Source organism: Plutella xylostella, chromosome 5, assembly GCF_932276165.1.
Source record: "Plutella xylostella chromosome 5, ilPluXylo3.1, whole genome shotgun sequence".
Lineage (NCBI taxonomy): Eukaryota > Metazoa > Arthropoda > Insecta > Lepidoptera > Plutellidae > Plutella > Plutella xylostella.
This window is the reverse complement of record NC_063985.1, coordinates 10,063,141-10,083,223: the sequence shown is the minus strand read 5'-3', so window position 1 is coordinate 10,083,223 and position 20,083 is coordinate 10,063,141. Positions and strand designations below refer to the sequence as shown.

General features: G+C 36.4%; 1 protein-coding gene across 2 annotated transcripts in view; it reads right to left on the bottom strand.

Moving 5' to 3' along the window:
• LOC105387145 (lachesin) overlaps nt 1-7,375 on the bottom strand; it is a 59,312-nt gene extending 51,937 nt beyond the window's left edge. For both annotated transcript variants that reach the window (XM_038112641.2, XM_048633237.1), the window contains exon 1: nt 7,107-7,375. In XM_038112641.2, the coding sequence (XP_037968569.2) occupies nt 7,107-7,188 (82 nt within the window). In that variant the 5' untranslated portion in view covers nt 7,189-7,375. The remainder of the gene's footprint in view (nt 1-7,106) is intronic.
• Nucleotides 7,376-20,083: the final 12,708 nt, after the last annotated feature.

Below are 20,083 nucleotides of genomic sequence, written 5' to 3'. Positions count from 1 at the left end.
ATGAGCAAATATTCTATGAACCAGTCGGAAGGCAATTGGTTAGTGTTGTCGCTTCGAGGGTTAAGAAGCTTTGCTGATCATTGAAGTGACGAGAGAACATTGAATAGTGAAGTTATCGCTTTCATACGTTTTTTGGCATAGTGCTAAGAAAATGTATTAGGGCTTCAACTTTCTCAAAAGAAAGATAAAGCATGCCGTGCCTAAATCATACTAGGTTAAACATATTATCTCCAGCATACACTGGGTAGTATAGACTGACTAATCCTTTCATCTCGGTGACAACCCCAAGTTGATACTACATATATTGTACTATGTATTATGAATATACTGGGTACACTACATAAATCCGAATAACTTTTTTACGAATATGAAAATAACGATTTTTAAAATTACGAATTTCATAATTCCGAATAATTCACAATCCCGAATTTTAAGTTTCCGAATAACGAAAATCACGAATAGTCAATAAACGAAATTTCAAACAACATATTTATTAAAATGACGAAAGTCAATTTTCCGAATATTATTATTTCGATGTTTTAAAAGTACGACTTTTTATTATATCGAATTGTTAAAATTACGAATCCCGAAGTTTTAATATTCCGAAAATACAAATTCCCGAATGTATCTTAGTTGACAAGAAATAGTTATTAAGAATAATGTGTTTATTAACAGCATAATCCGTATACAATTTAACAATACTTTTTAAGCTATATTATTTGAGACGCTCCGCTCCGCTTCGCTGCGCTCCGCTTTGTTTTTCGATATCAATGTGCACCTAACACGCTCCTCCTCGCTTTGCTCGTCGTCGCACCTATCTTTAGATTTAGTTCCTAAGGTTTTTAAGGTTAAACACCGTAAAAAACCGAGCAATTTTATTGCTTTGTTGTGTTACTTAACAACAAATACAACAAATAGTTTTCTATTAACAATATTTTAACTCTATATATTTAAAACGCTCCGCTCCGCTTCGCTGCGCTCCGCTTTGTTTTTCAATATCTATGTGCACCTAACACGCTCCTCCTCGCTTTGCTCGTCGTCGCACCTATCTTTAGGTTTAGGTCCTAAGGTTTTTAAGGTTAAACACCATAAAATTCCGAGCAATTGTTTTGCTCTATATTTGAAACGCTCCGCTCCGCTTCGCTGCGCTCCGCTTTGTTTTTCGATATCTATGTGCACCTAACACGCTCCTCCTCGCTTTGCTCGTCGTCGCACCTAACTTTAGGTTTTGGGGCTAAGGTTTTTAAGACGTTTATGGTTTTTTTGTCAAAATCACGAATTATCACATTTTCGATCGGGATTTGAATTTTTCGTGATTATAATAAATCGGTATTTTATTTTTCGTATGCTTAAGTAATCGTATTTTTTAACGTTCGTGTATTTGAAAATCGTAATAACAAATCTTCGTGAATATAATATTCGAAATTATAATTTACGTGATTTTTAGAATTCGGCATTTTAAAAAATCGGTATTGCAATATTTCGTAAATTACATATTCGGTGTTTTCAAATTCGGAAAAAAGTTTTTCGGAATATTTGGGTGTTCCCGAATATACTTAATGTAGAAGCTCACGAAAAAATATTGTCCCTTTGGACAAACAGTCAGCAATATACAGAATTGTATGCAAATGAGATAAGTAAAGACAACAAATAGCGGTGTTATATCGTTGGCTCGGCTTTGTTTCTTATCTTTGCATATCCCTGTTGCGCTTATATTTTATGCGTTCTTTGCCCCGCACTTTGACAAATATATTACTGGATTGTCTTATTATTCACCCTCTTCGCATTTATAAAATATTGAATTTATGTTTAGCTGGTAGCTGTATTTATAGAACTAATATTGTATAGGGGTGATCGATTTCAAGTGGTTTTTATCTAGGCGCTTCCGTGCTTAGGACGGAATGTTATTGGTACTGTGAGTCTCGGGTCAGAGGCTTTCGGGCAGCTTAAAAACAACTGACAGTCGGGTTGACCACCTAAAATGACAACTCTCTCAGCACAAGCTTGCTTGTGTTGGGGTTCAGCAACCCGCACTAGGCCAGCGTGGTGGACCTGGAAAGCCTTCCATCATTGAAAGGAGACAGTTCCGTGTGCAATGTGCATAGAACCTCTAACCATCTTTACTTAAATAGGTAGATGCTCTCTAACCCATGATTTATCGATGTGCATAGATCGACGTAAACTGTCCAGTCCCAGTTCACAGTCTTTGAATATGAAAAGTCAAAAGTTTTCATTTTTGTGACTCAGTCAATCCTTCTCAAATCATAGGCAGAGACTATGGACCTCCACGTGCCTCGATTTTATATAGAAATAGCTTGTTTACCAATATTATGTACATAAATAAGTGTTACCCCTAGGGAAGTAATCGTCCCCTGGCCACTGCCCGGCTCATTGCCCTGCTGATTAATAGCAGCCGCCGCCGCGCTGACATTCGACAGTCGGCGGCCGTGCGCCCGATATTGTCATATTCTTAATATTAACGACCACGTAATTATCCGGCGCTGGGGGGTCACTCTCAAATCTCCAGCGTAGTTTGTTTGTGGATTGCAGGAACCGGTTCTATTCTATTCTATCCCTATCCCTGTAAGTACCTATTATAAGTAATTACTTAAGTTATATTTATGAGTGAGAGCTGCCAATAAACTGCCTTGCAGTTTGGCGGTGAAAAATGACACTCAATCGGTACGCTTAATACAGCGAGGTTTTTTTTTCCGAAATTTTGGAGCGCTGCGCTATCTACGGTTCTATCTCGTTATTCTCGTTGTATTTAGCAGGCCGATTGCGTGTAAATTTTTGTTCGTTCCCTCTTCGATTTAGAGAGTGACCCCCCTGATCTTTACGAGTTATGTTTCATAGACAAAAATGTAATGTCATTGTATCATTATGGCACAGAAGGATGATTTTAGAATATAAATTAATACGAATGTTTTTAGGAAAGGATCTACCCCGAGAGATGTGTATTGATATCCAATCACTCGTCACTGGCACCAACCTGGTGACCGTGAAATCAATTTATTTCTCACACATGGCTTACCAAAAAAGTGTCAGAGAAATCCGTTCTTAAAACACTCAGCACTTAAAACATGCGTGAATTAGTTACAACCTAGCGTCTTCTAGAGAAGGGTCACGTAGTTGTCATTCAGAATTAGACGGACGTGTAGGACCAGGGATTTTGCAAAAAGGTGGTGCTAAGGTATGCGAGACCTTCCCTTTGTCGGCCAGATAGCAACGTGAGGGGAATCATGGCGAAGAATTTACTATGTGGAGCGATACATACTCGCTTCGCTGCAGAATGCTCCTTATTCAAATATTTATGCGGTGCCGTGACGGGGACGGTCGTTGTGCTTTTGTATAATGGAGCGTTTTGCAAATCTATGCTTGTGGAGGGACATAGATTTTCTTTGTTTTGATAGCCAACTTCATGAGTGATTGCAGTGTATCGGGTGGTATGAGTAAATACTGTAAAGCTTTCATGAATAATTTTCATTTATCTTAAGGGTTTTGGGCAAAACATTTGCACTATTCATCATCACGACCCATTACGGCCCCGCTGCTGGGGCACGGGTCTCCTTCCAATGAAGGAAGGGTTTTATCTGCACTATTGGCCTTAATCAATTCAAAACGGTGACAAGTTGGCCGATTCCTGGATAGCTTGACACTATGTACCTACTAATACAAAACATCATTTTATCATCATCAGCTTTCCAACAAAATTTTAATAAATTGCGCTGAAGGACTGACGTTTACGCATCAAATTTCATTTGTGCAAACTTTTATCAAAATAAATATACCCGCCGTTGCTGCGGCCGCGTGATATCGACTAACCCAACAGACTATTTATGACACGCATGCAAATATCACACCCTTTCTCATCCTCATTCATTACGCTCAAATTTGTATCAAAGCTAATGGTAATGGGTATACAAGGGCAGAGGGCCGGCGGGGTGAAACTTTGACCAGTAGTCTATCTTTAAACCATTTTTTAATACCATTTGTTAGTACATTTCGTATTTTTTGTTGCTGTTGTAAAATTACATTTCTATACCAATAAAATAGCATTTTTAAAATATTCATCTTATTTCACTGCAAATTAAATCACAGTACTTAAGTACTTAGTACTTAAGTACTGTGATTTAATACTGGAGTAAGTACAGAAAGTGCTGATTTCATACTCGGGTGATTTGAATATAGTACAAATGTATCTAAAGATCTAGTGCCAGAAAAGTACCTAAGTCTTATTCTTGATTGGAAATTATCAAAATTTGATGGTACAAAAAAACTCCCCTATTTTTCATACTTGCAACTAAACAACACGCAGTTTTATTCACGCACGCTAAAAAAAACGTTGCGTTACGCATTCGATCATCCTCACTGCCTGAGTTCTACTGTCGTCGGGTCGAATCACCGAGCATTGTCCTGTCTGCGGAGGCTACAATGCCGCCGCTGTGACATTCTGGCTAATGGTCCCACGGTACGCACAATAAAACGACAATACGACTAGAGATAAGGTGGGAAGTGAAAATTTTACAGCGAAATTAATTTAACCCCGCCCTCGCGACGTGATTTGACGGGTTGAAGCTGTAAATCTGGCTGGGGTTTTTGAATGCGATCGTCATGTCTTTTGTGTGTGGTTTGAGATTATACTGCTACAGACAAGCTTGCTTTGTAAAGTGTATAAGCTTATCGACGTTCGCAACTTATTCGGGAGGGATTAGTACAAGGCGTGAGTGCGTGAGTGCGTGTCTTAATTAGTGGTTAACTTACCCTACTGGCATGGCTACCGTTTGCCAAAAAGCCTACATCACAACCTTCACTAGCTTACTTCTAATGTTCCAGTTTCTTGAGTCACTTATACCTACTTTGCAAATGGCTGAAAATAAAATTTGAAATGCAAAGCTTAAAAACGTGAAGCATAAATTTCATTTTCGTTTCTTTATAAAGGCAGCAGCTTTATAATGTTTATACGTATAGCGTTTTGGCATTTAACCCTGGCACCGTATTTCAATGGGATTTCGGAGTTAGCAGTCCTAAGCTATGAATTGATTGCGTGTTTGTTTTAAAATTTTGCTTTTTGAAACGAAACAACAAAAGAAAAACATGAAAATGTACTTTATCAACATATAAATCCGTTTTTTAACCCGGAAAATCCTTGCATGGAAAAGTAAACTTAATGGCATTCATGTTTTAAATATATGAGCGTCATCGCGAATTTTCTTTGCTGTAAGTAACTTACCTTCCTATGTACCAGTGCCTAGATAGGTACTACAGACAACTTATGTAGGTACATTATACTAATCTACTAGGAAAGACAAAACAGTTATATAAAAGTTAAAATAATTTCAAAATACAATCATGCAAAAAAATAATAATATAAAAATTCAAACAATAAATAATCCACAACATGCTTCGTCAATATAAAAATAAAAACATAATTTTTTCTGTAATATACATCGTCAAATCACTAGAATAAAAACATCAGCAACGTGGTGCTTCGTCAAAAATATTACATTAAAAATAATAATAATATATCTAGTAAAATAGGCCACCCCTGGTCGTACCTGGCTCAAATGTACCCATTATGCTAGCTGCATTTCCGCGCTGTATAGCCACGGATATCCTTTGAGACAGGTACGACCCGGAGCGACGGTCAAAACCCCTATCTCGCAGTCGTCGGGATATTGCACGAATTAACAATCTGGCCTCAGTTCCCCAAACACCCGTCACCTCAAACGCGACAGGCATAAAAATATACGAAGCCTTTAGGGCATCATATTTGAGGTGTTTCTGTCGCGCGGCTTTTTCAGCGGCGGATCCGGCACTACAAATAGTGTGAGGTAAGTGGGAGGCAGCAAAGGTGCTTACACAGGTAGCGTCCCACAGCATGCATCTTCCCCGCTCCCAGGGAACAAGGGTCAAGCCATCTGGACGTTTGCCATCTGTCCGGCTTAAACCTGGGGGCTCCAGTACACATGGGATGTTTGCAGATACCAATGCCCTTCGGATGATGTCATTTAAAGCGTGATGCCTTGGATACCTGCCAGTACACCTCAAACAATTCAGCCCATGATATCCCTTAACATCAACTAATGTACCGCAGATGCACCTATGCTGCTCGCAGATATTGCAACCAAGTCTAAGGGCTGCTGCTATCCTTAAAACAAAAAACAGTTAAAGCGACAGTGATTACCTTTATTAATCCTCTTGATACTCAAGCTTAATTTTTTACAATTCATCGCATTATTAGCATTTAGAAGCCAAAGTTACAAACTAATCTGCATAATGTAGTGAATGAAAACTCCAAAGCCAATTTCGCCACCGGGCAAATTAGTACGAAATAAAACTCGCTTTGTAACTGTAAGTAAAACATGGCCGGTTCTCACAAACGCCGTGAAAGCTTGCACTTTGTGAAATGAGAGTGGACCACATGCGAAAGCCTGGGTTACCAGGTTAGAAAACTTATGGACATTATATTTTTAAATTTAAATTATGCGTCAAAATATTGTCGTATATCTTCATCTAAATATTGGTCTATGACAGGTGTAAATAATTATCATAATTTGATAAAAGCAGAGTCGTTGCATCATTATGTTGACTTTTTCAAGATATGGTTTCATCCTCAACTGATACACAATCAGAACCGTTATTTCTGATCTAAAAAACTACCAACAATTTATGTATTTTTTTAAACTTGGAAGGTAAACGTTGATATTGAATATGTTTACATTTCCATCCATACGTGAATTGTTGTATTGCACAATTTTCCCCCAAACAGGAATATGTCCGATGCAGGGTTGGCGGGGTAACTCCAGGCTCGGACTATGCAAATGTGAATGTACGACCTCGCGGCGACCCCATTGTCGAGTTTCTCTGCGAATGACCCCCACAAACCGGTGCCGCGAACTATTGCCAGCTTCATTTAACTTTACTGATGGATTCTACTTAATTTAAATGATTAGGACAGTCATAGAATCAAAGGCTAGAACGAATGTGCGCTAATTTAAATGAACTTTAGGTTAAAGTTGCACTATGGTATGCATTTGTCTTTCCTAAAGAGCAAAATAGTACAGGAAGAATACTTATGATAATTATATTAATATTTCACTTACCAACAAAATTGACATGAAGAACAGCAAGTATTAGAAGACGTGCGAGAGGGCCCCCACACGTTGCGCGCACGCCGCCCGCCATCTTGTTTCAGCGCGACACTCCCCCGTGCTGCCATCTACCGGCGCTCTTGCGTATCACTTGCCATTTCACCGATAATTTTAACACCGTCTCTGTCACATTTGTAGAATTTCTCATGGTTTATAACACTTTCGATTAGCTTGTGGTGCACAGGTTGTAGTTGTAAAGCGAGAGCTGAAACAAAAGAATAATTTCAGTGAATTGAAATGCTATTAATAGATAAGAAAAACTTGCATGAATAATGAATAAGTTTGATCCCAGCGACAATCATCAGATGGTCCAATGCCGATTCATCCAAAGGACTCCAAAAGGATCCTAAAAATTAAAATTCCATATTCAGAGCACACACCGCTGGCAAAAGATAAAAAGCGGACATAAAGAGTGCATGATCATCGGGCGGAAGTTGAAAATAAACATAATGTATTCGTATTTTTATTCCGGAGGCAAAGCAAGCAACATCGGAGCGTTATCTGAAATATGAGTAAATGTGGGGGCAAGTACGTGCGGTCTGTTCTAAAAGAATTTGATATCAAAGATTCTTTCTCTCGTGCAAACAGGCCGGTTACTCTCCACATATTATTTCAAATGAATATCGCACCCCGTGTTATGGAAGGAACGGGATTACATTTTGTATTAGCCTAATGGGATGTGTGTTGTACGGGCTACCTCTTTGTGATCGCTGATTTAATTTGTCCGGTGTTTTGACATAAATACTTACGCTAGCTGTGTTGGTATTGTTGGGTCGCGTTGCCATTGAACATTACAATGATACCTGTGTATACTACTTCAGCAGGCACATTACATACCTATTCTGTATAGGAAAGTATCTAACACCGTATTTTTTCACACTGAATTTATAATACCTGCAGAGTCTAATTATAAAAGTGAAATATTAAAAGTTCCCGTCCAATATACAGGGCTCACGGATTCCGCTCTGCCTATTGATTGGTTCAGACATTGTTTACGCGTCAAATATAGCTAGGGAGAAATAACACAGCAGGCTTTGCCAGCTTTTGTACTGGACGTCAAAACGAGCTCTCTGGACATAGCCGCTTTTCTAACTTGGACCTCGCACTGCTCATAACAACCATAGGGAAGGGCTTTGCTGTATTCTTAATTTGAAATAGGACGCAGAATCGTTTTATTTGACGCACACTATGCAAAATCGTAGGAACAATGCACATGCACATGAAGTGTCTTCCGTTTCCATCATCAGATCAGGTCCAGGTTACCATACCATCCTATTGTTTTCTTATAAGAACTATATTTAGATTCTGAATTACATAAGAATCGGTTTATAGGTGCCGAAAATGGAAATTCATACCCAATTTTATCTCTTTTCCCACCCTTGGGAATTTATTTTTCCATATTATTATGTCAACTGTAACTTGTATACGCAAAAGTAGAGTAGAGATAGTAAAACAACGTTTTATGGAATGAAAACATCGATAAGTCCTCCCATCCCTAGTCACAATAACAGCTACAGTTGTGTGTCGCAAATTATTGTAACCTAGTATTGTCGCTGTCGTATCTGGCTTCATATTACCGCGCGACCAACGAGCCTCGCAATCATTACATGCAAATTTGACTCGGGATTCAGTGTTTTATCCCATTATCCTTCTGGTATACGATTTTAATTAAGCTCTTTATGTACTTGGATGCCGGTTTATTGATATAAAAAAAATTATGTCTGGGTCTTAAGCCGTAGGCAGATAAAATTGCTCATTACCTATTCTACTCTAAATCGTTAAAAATTGTTCCATAGTATACATTACATACATAGTACGACCTTTCAAAATTATAGGGTTCGTTATAGGAGACGATAGAAAAAAAAATAGTGCAAAAGAGTCACTAATGACACGATGTTTCCTAAATAGCATTAGCATCCAAAATCTCTATACGGAACCTTTTGGTACGAGAATGGTGAAGGAAAGACACGCCCGTTAGTCCAAACTTAAAAATAGGAGTCGATTTTCTGCTGATTCACTGCTCGATTGGTAAATAAAAACCTACACTTGGACATTTGGAAACTTAAACGCGTCCGCGAGGTCAACGTAAATACGCACTGACGTAGCTCGCTTACCAGTACTATAACTATTCCTAGATGCATACCCAGATATACGTATTTTTGTGGCTCATGTACTAGCAGTTCGTTTAGTAAAAAGTTTGAAATGGTTTTAAGCCTCCCCGAGCGGGCCTCGGCACGCCCGCCCGGCCGCCTCATTTGTCATCAAAGGACGGGGTTTGAGTTAGACTCGTATGTTGAATACCACTATGTCGGTATATGTAGTACCTCAGGTTTATGCTACATGGTGGCATGGTGGGTGACTTAAATATACCACTCACGAGCAATAAAAAAGATGCAGTGACAATAGGACCAAATTACTCCTAAACGGAAAAGACTTCTGCAATGTTTAAGTACATTTTAACAGCGCATCAAAACATTAACACACAATACGTAAATATTTTGTTCAAATGTTTTATTAAATGTTTTAAAAATACATGGACACATTTGGTGTCGATATTTTGAATGTGGAACTTTTTCATTGCTCGTGAGTGTGTATCTACTTCTATATTCAACAGTTATCATTTCCAACAAACAGACAATAAACAAATCACCGTAAAAAACAAAAAAAAAACAATTAGCCTAGGCGTTGATCGAAGCAAATTTTAGTGACTTCCTTATCTTAATAAAGGGGTGAATACGTTTAAGGAGATTTGTAGCCAAGCTTGAGTCAATGCTTCCTGGCCGCGTGAGTAATTCTAACGCCAACTGCTGATATCTTAGAAGGCATTCATTACGCAAGAGCGGGTTACTGCTAGACTGCCCATAAATTATATGGTAGAATACTTATTTGCTGATTTATGCCGCCGCCCTGAATACCCGATAGGAACCGGATTTTAAAGTAGCTAATGAAGTTATTAATGGTCAGTGTGTATGTGTGTGTTGTGTGAGGATGTGGATGCATCTAGTATGAAGTATCGCACTACGGATTATGGATACAATAAAGTAATGAGCCAATAACTGTATCAAGAAACGCTACATAACTCTATCCTCGTAATTCATCAATCTTAACTTAATGTAAAACTTATAAAGGTAAATAAATGTTTTTTTTTTATATTTATTATTTAAATATAGCTGTATGCACCGTGAACTTTTGGATAGTAGGTATTTTTCATACTTTAATTTAAAAACCAACTCTAGAATAACCGTAAAGGCGTCCTGAAGTTGAATTCGCGGACAGCCTCGTTCGACTGAAATCAATAACAGTCACGATATGTCCATCACTTTGACATATGAATGAGTCAGATTTGCTACTATTTTTGATTCAGAAATTTGTTATAGTTTCCCGTGGACATGATTCCTGGGTTGTGAAATAGGTTAAGCTCCAATTTCTCCATAGTCGGTTAGATCGTAACCAGGGAAAGGTTGATCAATTATACGTCATCTTCATATTGAATTCTTGACAGATGTGTCAAAAGTCAAGCAATAATCCCTGGTTATGCTCTTACCCACTATGGCGAAATTGGCACTAAAGGACGGTTAACAGTAAAAAGGTGGTCATTTGATCGTATTAGTCTCATTATTATACTCATATACCTATTCATAAATAAGAAAAAATATTTGCAATACTTATAAATCTTCATAAATACACGTAGGTACCTAACCTACCTAATTAATTTCCAATCCTTTTTAATTTGAATGGGATGGATGACAAACTGGACACAATAACTGCAAATGAATGAATGATCAATCAAAACCATTCATTGATCAAGACATTTTGTGGATATAGAATTTTATGCTGATTGCGAGGTAAAAACATTCATTTTATACAGGCAGGGATAGTTTGTAAATGTCTACCAATAAAATATACAAAGATCGGTTTTAAGTCTACGAAAATGCGCTAGATCTACCCAAGTTTCCTCTCATTTTTTTCTTTACGGCCGAGATTTGAACCCGCACCTCTGATGGTGTGAGACGCCGTTTACCGGCTGACCTATTACCGTAGAGCTATTATAATATCAATAACAGTACATAATTGTTTTAAATTATTTCTTAAAATTTACTCAGATTTAACTCGAGCAAGTAACCGGGCTGACTTAAAATATAAATTATGTTTGAACTTGGGTTTCGTGCTAGGAATTAATTTTATTCGCTCGCCTACTATTTTGGAAATCTCCCTGAATTTCAATTCAACAAGTGATGATAAATTACTGGGCCAATAACATTCCATTATGTTTCATTATTATTCCGCGTGTATGTTGAATAAAGTGTTTGAAAAAATTGGTACTTGCTTTTTAATACAACCTACCTCTTTGTTTTATGAATCAAAAAGTCCTGAGCTTTCAGGCGTCAGACACATTAAAACAAAATACTAACTATTTTGTACCTTTATCATTCATATTTTTTGTTACGGTTGTCTGGTCTAGGCTGTCAAACATATGAAAAGTTTTAAAAAAATCCACATCATTATCAGCAACCACAATGACAATCAATTTGTAGCAACATGTTAAAAAAAAAAAAACAGTGAGGTATTTACTTAAGATGGATTAGCTATGCAAATATCATTTATAAGCGTTTTTTTTTAATTTCAATGCACAACAACTTTTGTACCCGAGAGGGTGAAAAACAATGGAAAATCGTTAGAGTAACGCATGACGGCACGACTCGACGTCCAGTTTTTGTGACGTCACATCGCCATTCATTAGTCGTTGTCGCTGTCGCGCCATAATTACAGGATGCCCTGACGAATGGCGGCACTGTACTATTACTGTCTAACATTGAGCACGAAGATGGTATACCCGAGTCCGCATTGTTCTGTGCTGACTAATGCAATATATAAAAAAAAACTAAACGGAATTCCGTTTGGGGGCTAGACAGACAGATGCAGACACAAATACCCAGACACGTGAAACTTATAACAACCCTCTTGCGTTGGTTGTTCAAAAGAGAGTTTATTTGTTTGATCAGAGGGGCTAGCTAAAAAGTATCCCAGTTTTTATTTCGTCAACACATGTTCAGTACAAAGTTCAAAACGTTACGCGTAGCTACTCAACCAGTCTCCTTTTTAAAGTTTATTTGAAGGTGTGCTTTTGGTGAGGACTGTAAAATAAATGCCACCGGAAAATAATTACCCCCTTTAAGTCGTAAATTTTGAAAACTATGAACTTTACAATGAGATTTTATCTAAGTTTCAGTGCAGATATGCACTGAAGGGCGTTTACAGGTATTGCTCACTATTTTTGACTTTTAATTAGTTATTATAATAAAATGATATTTTGAAAATACCTCATTAGCAGTTTTTGGTTGGTTTTCAGTACCTACGAACATAGATAATACCTCTACATCTATAGCCTATGAGTACTTATATTATTATATTTTTATCTTTCAAGTAGTGTATGATTTATAAATCTCATATTGTAGTTGAAATTGAAGGCGATTTAAAGTTTTTCTTACCTTTATCAAAACCGCCATGCATTCAATCGATTATGTATAGATAGATAGATTGAATTATAGCCTGAATCCGGCCCTGTTAAAGCGCCAGTAATCTATTTAAAGCAAGCACGCAGCTACAGTAGAAATGCACAGTAGATTTAAGAATGTAGTAATGTAATTGTACATACAATTCTAAATGTGGCTTTTCGCTATGCGCAAAAATAAATCTGTAGGTAGGTCAACATACTTTATAAGTATATTATGTTACATCACACTTTTTTATGTTACGATGACTTCTGTAATTAAATCATGCCCTGTTGTACTGTGAACAAATACCTATAATGAATATCTGTACAGGATGTCTTAATAATGTTCAATATTTAAGTTACTTTCCCTTCATGTAACAGTGTTTGAATATGAGACATTTAGTATTACTGTGCCCTCACTCAGTGCACAGTATGAACTAACGCATATCGTATAGGTACGTCCTGGAGGCATTACCTATGACTTCCTGGTAGCTTCACGCCTTCCTAATGTTCCGGTCTAGAAATTCCTATGCTTGTAGGTATATTGTAAAATTTGTGATAAAAGTAAAGTTAATAAAATTTAATAGGTACCTAAATAATATCGTTAAAAATTTACTAAGTAGGTACCTATAGCAGACCGTTGAAATTTTTATACAGGGTTATGCAAATATTGTAATAGTGGCTCAAGTAGACATAAAAAAAACATTTATTAATAATAATAACTCATTTATTTTCATTCATTTTTGTCCATAGCCTATTCTATTTTATTCTATTCTCTGTGTGTAAGTACCTGCACATGGCTCTCTCGAGTGGAGTGGAACCTTTGTGCATATCCCCAAGGTCTAAACTGCCTTCCTAAGCTTGGACCATTTCCCACCACGCTGGTCCACTGCGGGTTGGTGGGTTCACATATCTAGATGTGTAGATCTAGACATGCAGGTTTCCTCACGATGATCTCCTTCACCGTAAGAGCGATGGTATACATTGTACTTAAGTTAAAAAAAAACTAATTGGTACATGTGACGGTAGGACTGGTCCACCGATTTAAAGTCGCTCAGCGTGCTATGGAGAGAGCTATGCTTGGGGTTTCTCTGATGGATCGTATCAGAAATGAGGTTATCCGTCAGAGGACTAAGGTTACCGACATAGCTGTCAAAATATGCAAGCTGAAGTGGCAGTGGGTTGGTCATATCTGCCGAAGAACCGATAACCGTTGGGGTAGACGAGTTCTCGAGTGGAGACCACGAACAGGCAAACGCAGCGTGGGACGCCCTCCTGCCCGCTGGACTGACGACCTTAGGCGGGTGGCGGGTAGTGGTTGGATGAGGAAGGCCGAGGACCGAGTGTTGTGGCGCTCCTTGGGAGAGGCCTATGTCCAGCAGTGGATGATTATTGGCTGATGATGATGATGATGATGATGGTACATGTCAGCGCCGGGATTCGAACCCGCATCTCTGGCGTGAGAAGCGGGCGCTTACCCGACTGAGCTACCACCGCTCATAGCCTATTAGTATCAATATTTCGTATCCTAGTGTTACTAAAGTTGAATAAACATAAATCTATAAGTATACTATGCATTACTTACCTATTCTAATTTTTTTTAGAAATTCTTTAAAAACCTGATCCTAGGTAATTTTAGTTTGGCATTCTGTATTCAAACTGGTAGCGTCATAAGCCTGTTTCTAAAAGGTAATAAATATGTTAACTGCAGGCGCTACGTTAGGGACCTATTTGTCACTAGTAGTGCACTATCTAGCCGTCTGAGTATTGCCTATAACCTAGTCAATTACGTTTACACGTAGCTTTATAGGTATTATGACGTGAAACGATGCATTTTAACATATACAGTGGTTGAAATTGTATTATGGCGTAATGTCTCTTATTTTGTGAGGCCGATTGTTCACACCATTAACAATCATACCACAGGTTAAGGAAAACAACGCGAGGAAACCTGCATATCTAGGTTTTAGATATGATACGGTTCGACGATATCACTTGGGTACAAATTTACTGCAAAAAGTGGGTGCCTCGTCTGCGAGTCTCCACTGACTACGCCTTCGGGGACTACATAACAGTCGTGATATTATGTACATGTTATGAAAGCGTGAAAACAACACTCACTTTAATTATAAATGCTTCATCCATACAAGTAAGTAACTAGAAGGTTACATAGCCGGTTCAACCCTCTTTTGGTAATTTTCGTAATGTACTTAAGTTAATACAAAAAGAACACAAAAGAAATAGAAACTCCTTTCTCAGCGCTTCAAATAGAACATTATTATTAAAATTGTGAATCTTAAAGAATGAATAGAATATGAAATGATGTTGGTTCAAATTTCTTACAACTGACGCAGTTCATCTTGTTAATCTTCTAAGAAGCTTTTAAGTTAATGAAGAACTTTGTCGAAATTACATTAACTTTATATTATAATACTTAACCAACGCTGCCCCGTGGCATTTCCACATCTCCAAAAATTTTAAGACTCAACAAAGAGAGACCTACGCGCCCATTTCCGAATTGTTCATAATTATTATAAACGATATTAGAATTATTAAATGACATGGAAATGTATATAATAATATTTACTGATCTATTAGATTTAATACGATAACACACACGTGATTATGATTATGATGCGGAAAATAAATAAGTAATAATATATATTATTATCATCATCACATCATCATCCTGCACAACTTCTTACAGTAAAATTTCTAAGATCATTATTTAGAAATACATTTCCGTTATTATGTATGGTCATGTATTTTTTCTTAATAATTTCATTGGAATGAATCCCCTCAAATCCAACTGTGTTTTGAACTTATGGAAATTTATGGAACGAGTAAAAATAAACCACGTTTGAATTAGTTCTCTAGTTTACAGAACTTCTGAATAAATCGGCGCACGTTTGTTTTCTTACCATTAGTTTTTTAAGAAAATAGGTCATACACCTAGGTATGAACGGCTCTAGTTTATAAAAAAAACTGTTTGTAATAAGGCCAGCAAAACTTTAAAGCCTAAAAAAGTATAAAAAACGGTAAGACATAGACCAGGCTTTACAATCAAACTTAGTAACATGATAAACACAGGCTAATTGCAGTCAAATAATTAGGTATGTATATCTTTCAAAATTCGTTCTAAAGACCCGTTATACGTTTTTAAAGGTTTGTACTCGAGGAAGCTGGTACCTGGATTAACATATAGGCTGGTTTTATATACTTAAACTTTTCAAGACGAAGCTTGTATAGTCTGCTAAAACAAAATACGTGCCCCGGCTGGGACTCAAACTTGATAGTTTCACCACAAAAGCCAGACAACCTCTACGCTACACAGTCGCATCATGAAACACAAAATATGATATCAAGTTGAGGAGCAACTGGAACTCGGCGCGATCGCTTGCAGTACAACGTACAACTGCCGGCTCCACGACAACTCAACTTGTTTTGGTAATGGCGCCGAAACTTTCTACACGGAAATGTAAAATATTTGCTTATGATTAATACTATCATAAATGTGTACTTTTCATTAAGTACTTGGAGTAGTTGAATTTTAGATGTTGTTTTTGTGTAGATATAAGTTAGTATGTGAGGTGTATGAATGGAACATGTAGTAATTATATTTAAGTTGTTACAAAGTTTCATATCAATAGGGTTTGAAAAACTCCATGAGATATAATAATGTGTCACAAATTAGCTTCCCTAGAGATTGGAGATGGGAATCTGGATTTGATATCCATGCAGATAAGATTCAAATACTTAGATACGATATTCAGAAACACAAAGCAGGGGAGAATTTCATCAGTGAGAGTGCCGACAGTTATTTAAGTGACGATGCATGATTCTAAACGCATGTTTTAACTTTAGATCTTATTGTAAAGATTTACGCAGCCAATCATAAAGTTGAACAGGCGCGGATCCACCCATATGGGCAAGGTGGGCATGCCCATCACCTAAATGTCTTGCCCCATATCAAACCTTGGGAATTTAATAATTATAATTTAGTTATTTTATCACCTAAGAGGTGTGATTGTTTTTTATGTTGGTGGTGATTATTTCGGGTTATGCTAGATCATTTTTTCCAGCCTGAAAACCCTCCGAATGGTTGTTAAAGAAATTCAAAATGCATAAAATTTTCAGTCATGCCAAGAGTCAATAATTAGTAAACAGTTCGGAGCTCTACAAAGTCCAGTTATAAGACATTTTATCTTAAAATTGGAACAAAATCTTGTTCGTTTCCCTACTGAGATTAGTCCGCCTATGCGGTTGTTTTGGCTATATCTTGGTCATACCTTAATCGATTTTAGATTAGAATATGTCATTGTAAAGCTTATAAATTGATTACATTTTTAAGTTGTAGTGCCTGAAAAATTGTAAGATAAAATTCTTTTTTAATTTAGTTTTTTTGTTTTCACCTTTCGTAACATTTTCTTAATGTTTCAACTATTTTGAAGCACTGTGTCTAAATTAAGTTAAATATTGCGCATTTAATGTTTATAATTAGTTGGCTAAGGTGTCACTAATACAAAACAATAAAAAAAGTATTTAAAAAATTGTATGTTTTTTAAATATTTTGCTTTTAAACATAAATTTTGGCAAAAACCTAAAAAAAAACTTCTTAAATAACTCAGAAATGGTTGAATTTCGGATAATGCATTATGGCGTTCAAACGAATGGAAATGCTAGGTTGACTGGTAGAAAATGCTTTTAGCATTAAGTCCACCTAATTGTACATAATTACTTTTGTATATTGTGCAATGAAGAATAAATAAATAAATAAATGCCTTCGTCTACAACCAATTTAAAGGAATACATCGACTTGCCAATCACCCTGTATAACTCATGATAGTTCTTTGGATTCAGCTGTCTAAAGTTGTTTTGGTATTCAAAAATGTATGTATAGATACTTAATTCCATTAAATAAATAAAAATAATGCATTACCTACATTTACTTACTTCATGAACGTTATCTAAAAAAACTAACTTTAGATCTAGCTGCTTTTTTTGTCTCAAAATAAATGTAAGTAGGTAATTAAACATATTTCAGTCTAATTCGCAAAATTTCAAGTTTTTGATCCATCCATACATGTCAAATATTTTGGATGTTGTATTAGGAAGACCTAGAAAACTGAATTTGTGTTAAAAATGTGGTAATTATGTCTGCTTAAAAGATAACTTTCTACTATGGCTATTTTAGATAAAACAAAGATTAAAAAAAAGTTTTTTCAGCCATGAATCATGTAGGATCACCAACAACATAATAAGTATCAAAAATGCAGCGAAATCGTAATGACTGAAATTATACACATATTATATACATATTATACTGAAATTGTCTTAAACATCGGTTCTCCTTAAAAAGTTTTCCCTTGGAATGGTGTGCTTTGAACTTGCAATAATTCTTGACTGCCTCGACGTAGAGATACGGTTTTGGTATCATTGTTTAGCTTAACTCAAATACTTTTAAAAGAATACATATGAAAATACCATCAAAGTGGTCTATTTTCAAAGTAATTCAAGTAAAATGAAAATTCTTGCTGTTTTTATTATAAAAAAAACTAGATTAGGTGCTTTTAACTTATTTTATGTAACTTTTTAGCAAATTTTGATATTTTATTTATTTATTTATTAACATAAGGATCTCCAGCAGTTAACACAACAGACATACTTAACAGAAATTTTAACATAATAGAAATTTCGTTGTGAAAACCATTATAGGCGATCACGGCATTATCAAATAATACTATCTTAACAACAACAGTGATTCATTTTTATTGGATAGAGATGACTTTTTGCGGATAAAAGCATTTTATTTTATGTCCGTAGGGCGTTTAAATCTCGAGATATGATTTTTATGAAGAAGAAGAAAAAACTAATTATCTAAAACTTTGAAATGGCCGCCATTTTTAGAATATTGAGATTTTACTTCACATATGGGGATTTTTTCTCGATGAAATTACTCGTCCCTTAAAGTTTGTCGGGTTCGAAAAACAACACATTGTATAGTAACTTTTGCCGTAACACGGAGGTTTATCGGTAAAAATTTTCAAAAACCGAAAATTTATCAACAGTTTTGTATTATTTAACTATGTTTTTTTGATACGGAGAGCTTTTGAGATGCATTTCATACATACATTTAAATAATTTAATTTAGTATAAGTACTTAATAACATACAAAAAATCTGCTATTTGTCCCTAAAGGCGAGGCAAAAAAACTTTTTTAGATTTGCCCATCACCTATTTTGAGGTCTGGATCCGCGCCTGAAGTTGAATTACAAACAAAGGGTCGTACGTTCTGACATTGCTTTAAAACTGGTGCCTCCAAACTCGTTACCAATATGTCCGATATTATGACTGATAACATGTTTATAATAAATAATGTGTTATATGTTTCGTAATTAATTTCAAGCTACTGTTTTTCAGTACCTCTCACACGACTACATTTACGTCCGACAAGCTCACTGATAAAGCCGCACTCCCTATATCAGTAAACATACACGTCTCCTCAAAGTTATAGTCTAGCTCGGCGATAATAGCTACCAGTAGTATTTATCTACTCCTCGTCCGCTGCAGCGCCGGCTTGACTAGTAACTTTACCACTCTTGATTACTCCCCCACACTGGTTAGTTACCCAGTTTAAGTTGAGACCAAGTTTTGAATATATGTCTGTGTGTGTGTTCCGAATTTACTTCTTACTTCGCTATTTTGCGAGATGCAATTTTGGATGCGGCACTTTATGTTGGAGTTACAGGACTAAATGTTAGAGGCCATCCTGAATGTAGACGGCTAAAACAGAGTGCTTCTTGGAAAGGTCCACGTTAGTGAAATAGTAGACTAGTTGTAGTCTGGTGATAATGCAGATTATTATTAAGTATGTTTATTTATCTCGACTTTCGAGGTCGGTATTTTTAAACTCCCGCTCTGAAACCTTCAGAAAAGAGGAGCATCAGTGTCCCTGTGTACAAAAACTGAATCTCCTAAAACCTTACTTACTATAGTGGATGTGTGTATGGCTGCCTGCTTTTGCATGATATGTATGTTTATTTTAGCTTCTAACTTATTACAATATCTGTGTACACTTTTTGCAACAATTATAATATTTATTATATATCTAGGTCTTCAATAGTGACTCGTTTATTTAATATTAAAATATATATGTTTCATCAATGGTACCAAATATATAGGAGATACAAGAGCTTTCAACGCATATTGAATTTTGCAATTGCTGTCCAGCAACGGTTCGCAATGCATATAACGTACGGGTCAGTTCAATCCAGTGATATCCAGTTTGCACCGGATAAAAGCGGTTCAAATACCTTCTTCCTGCATTTGAATCTCAGCTTTGTGCGGTCCGAAAGCGTTGGATTTTTAGTAAAATCTCGTAATGTATATGCATATAATTATGTATGTAATTGTAAAATAGTATGAAGAGTTTTAT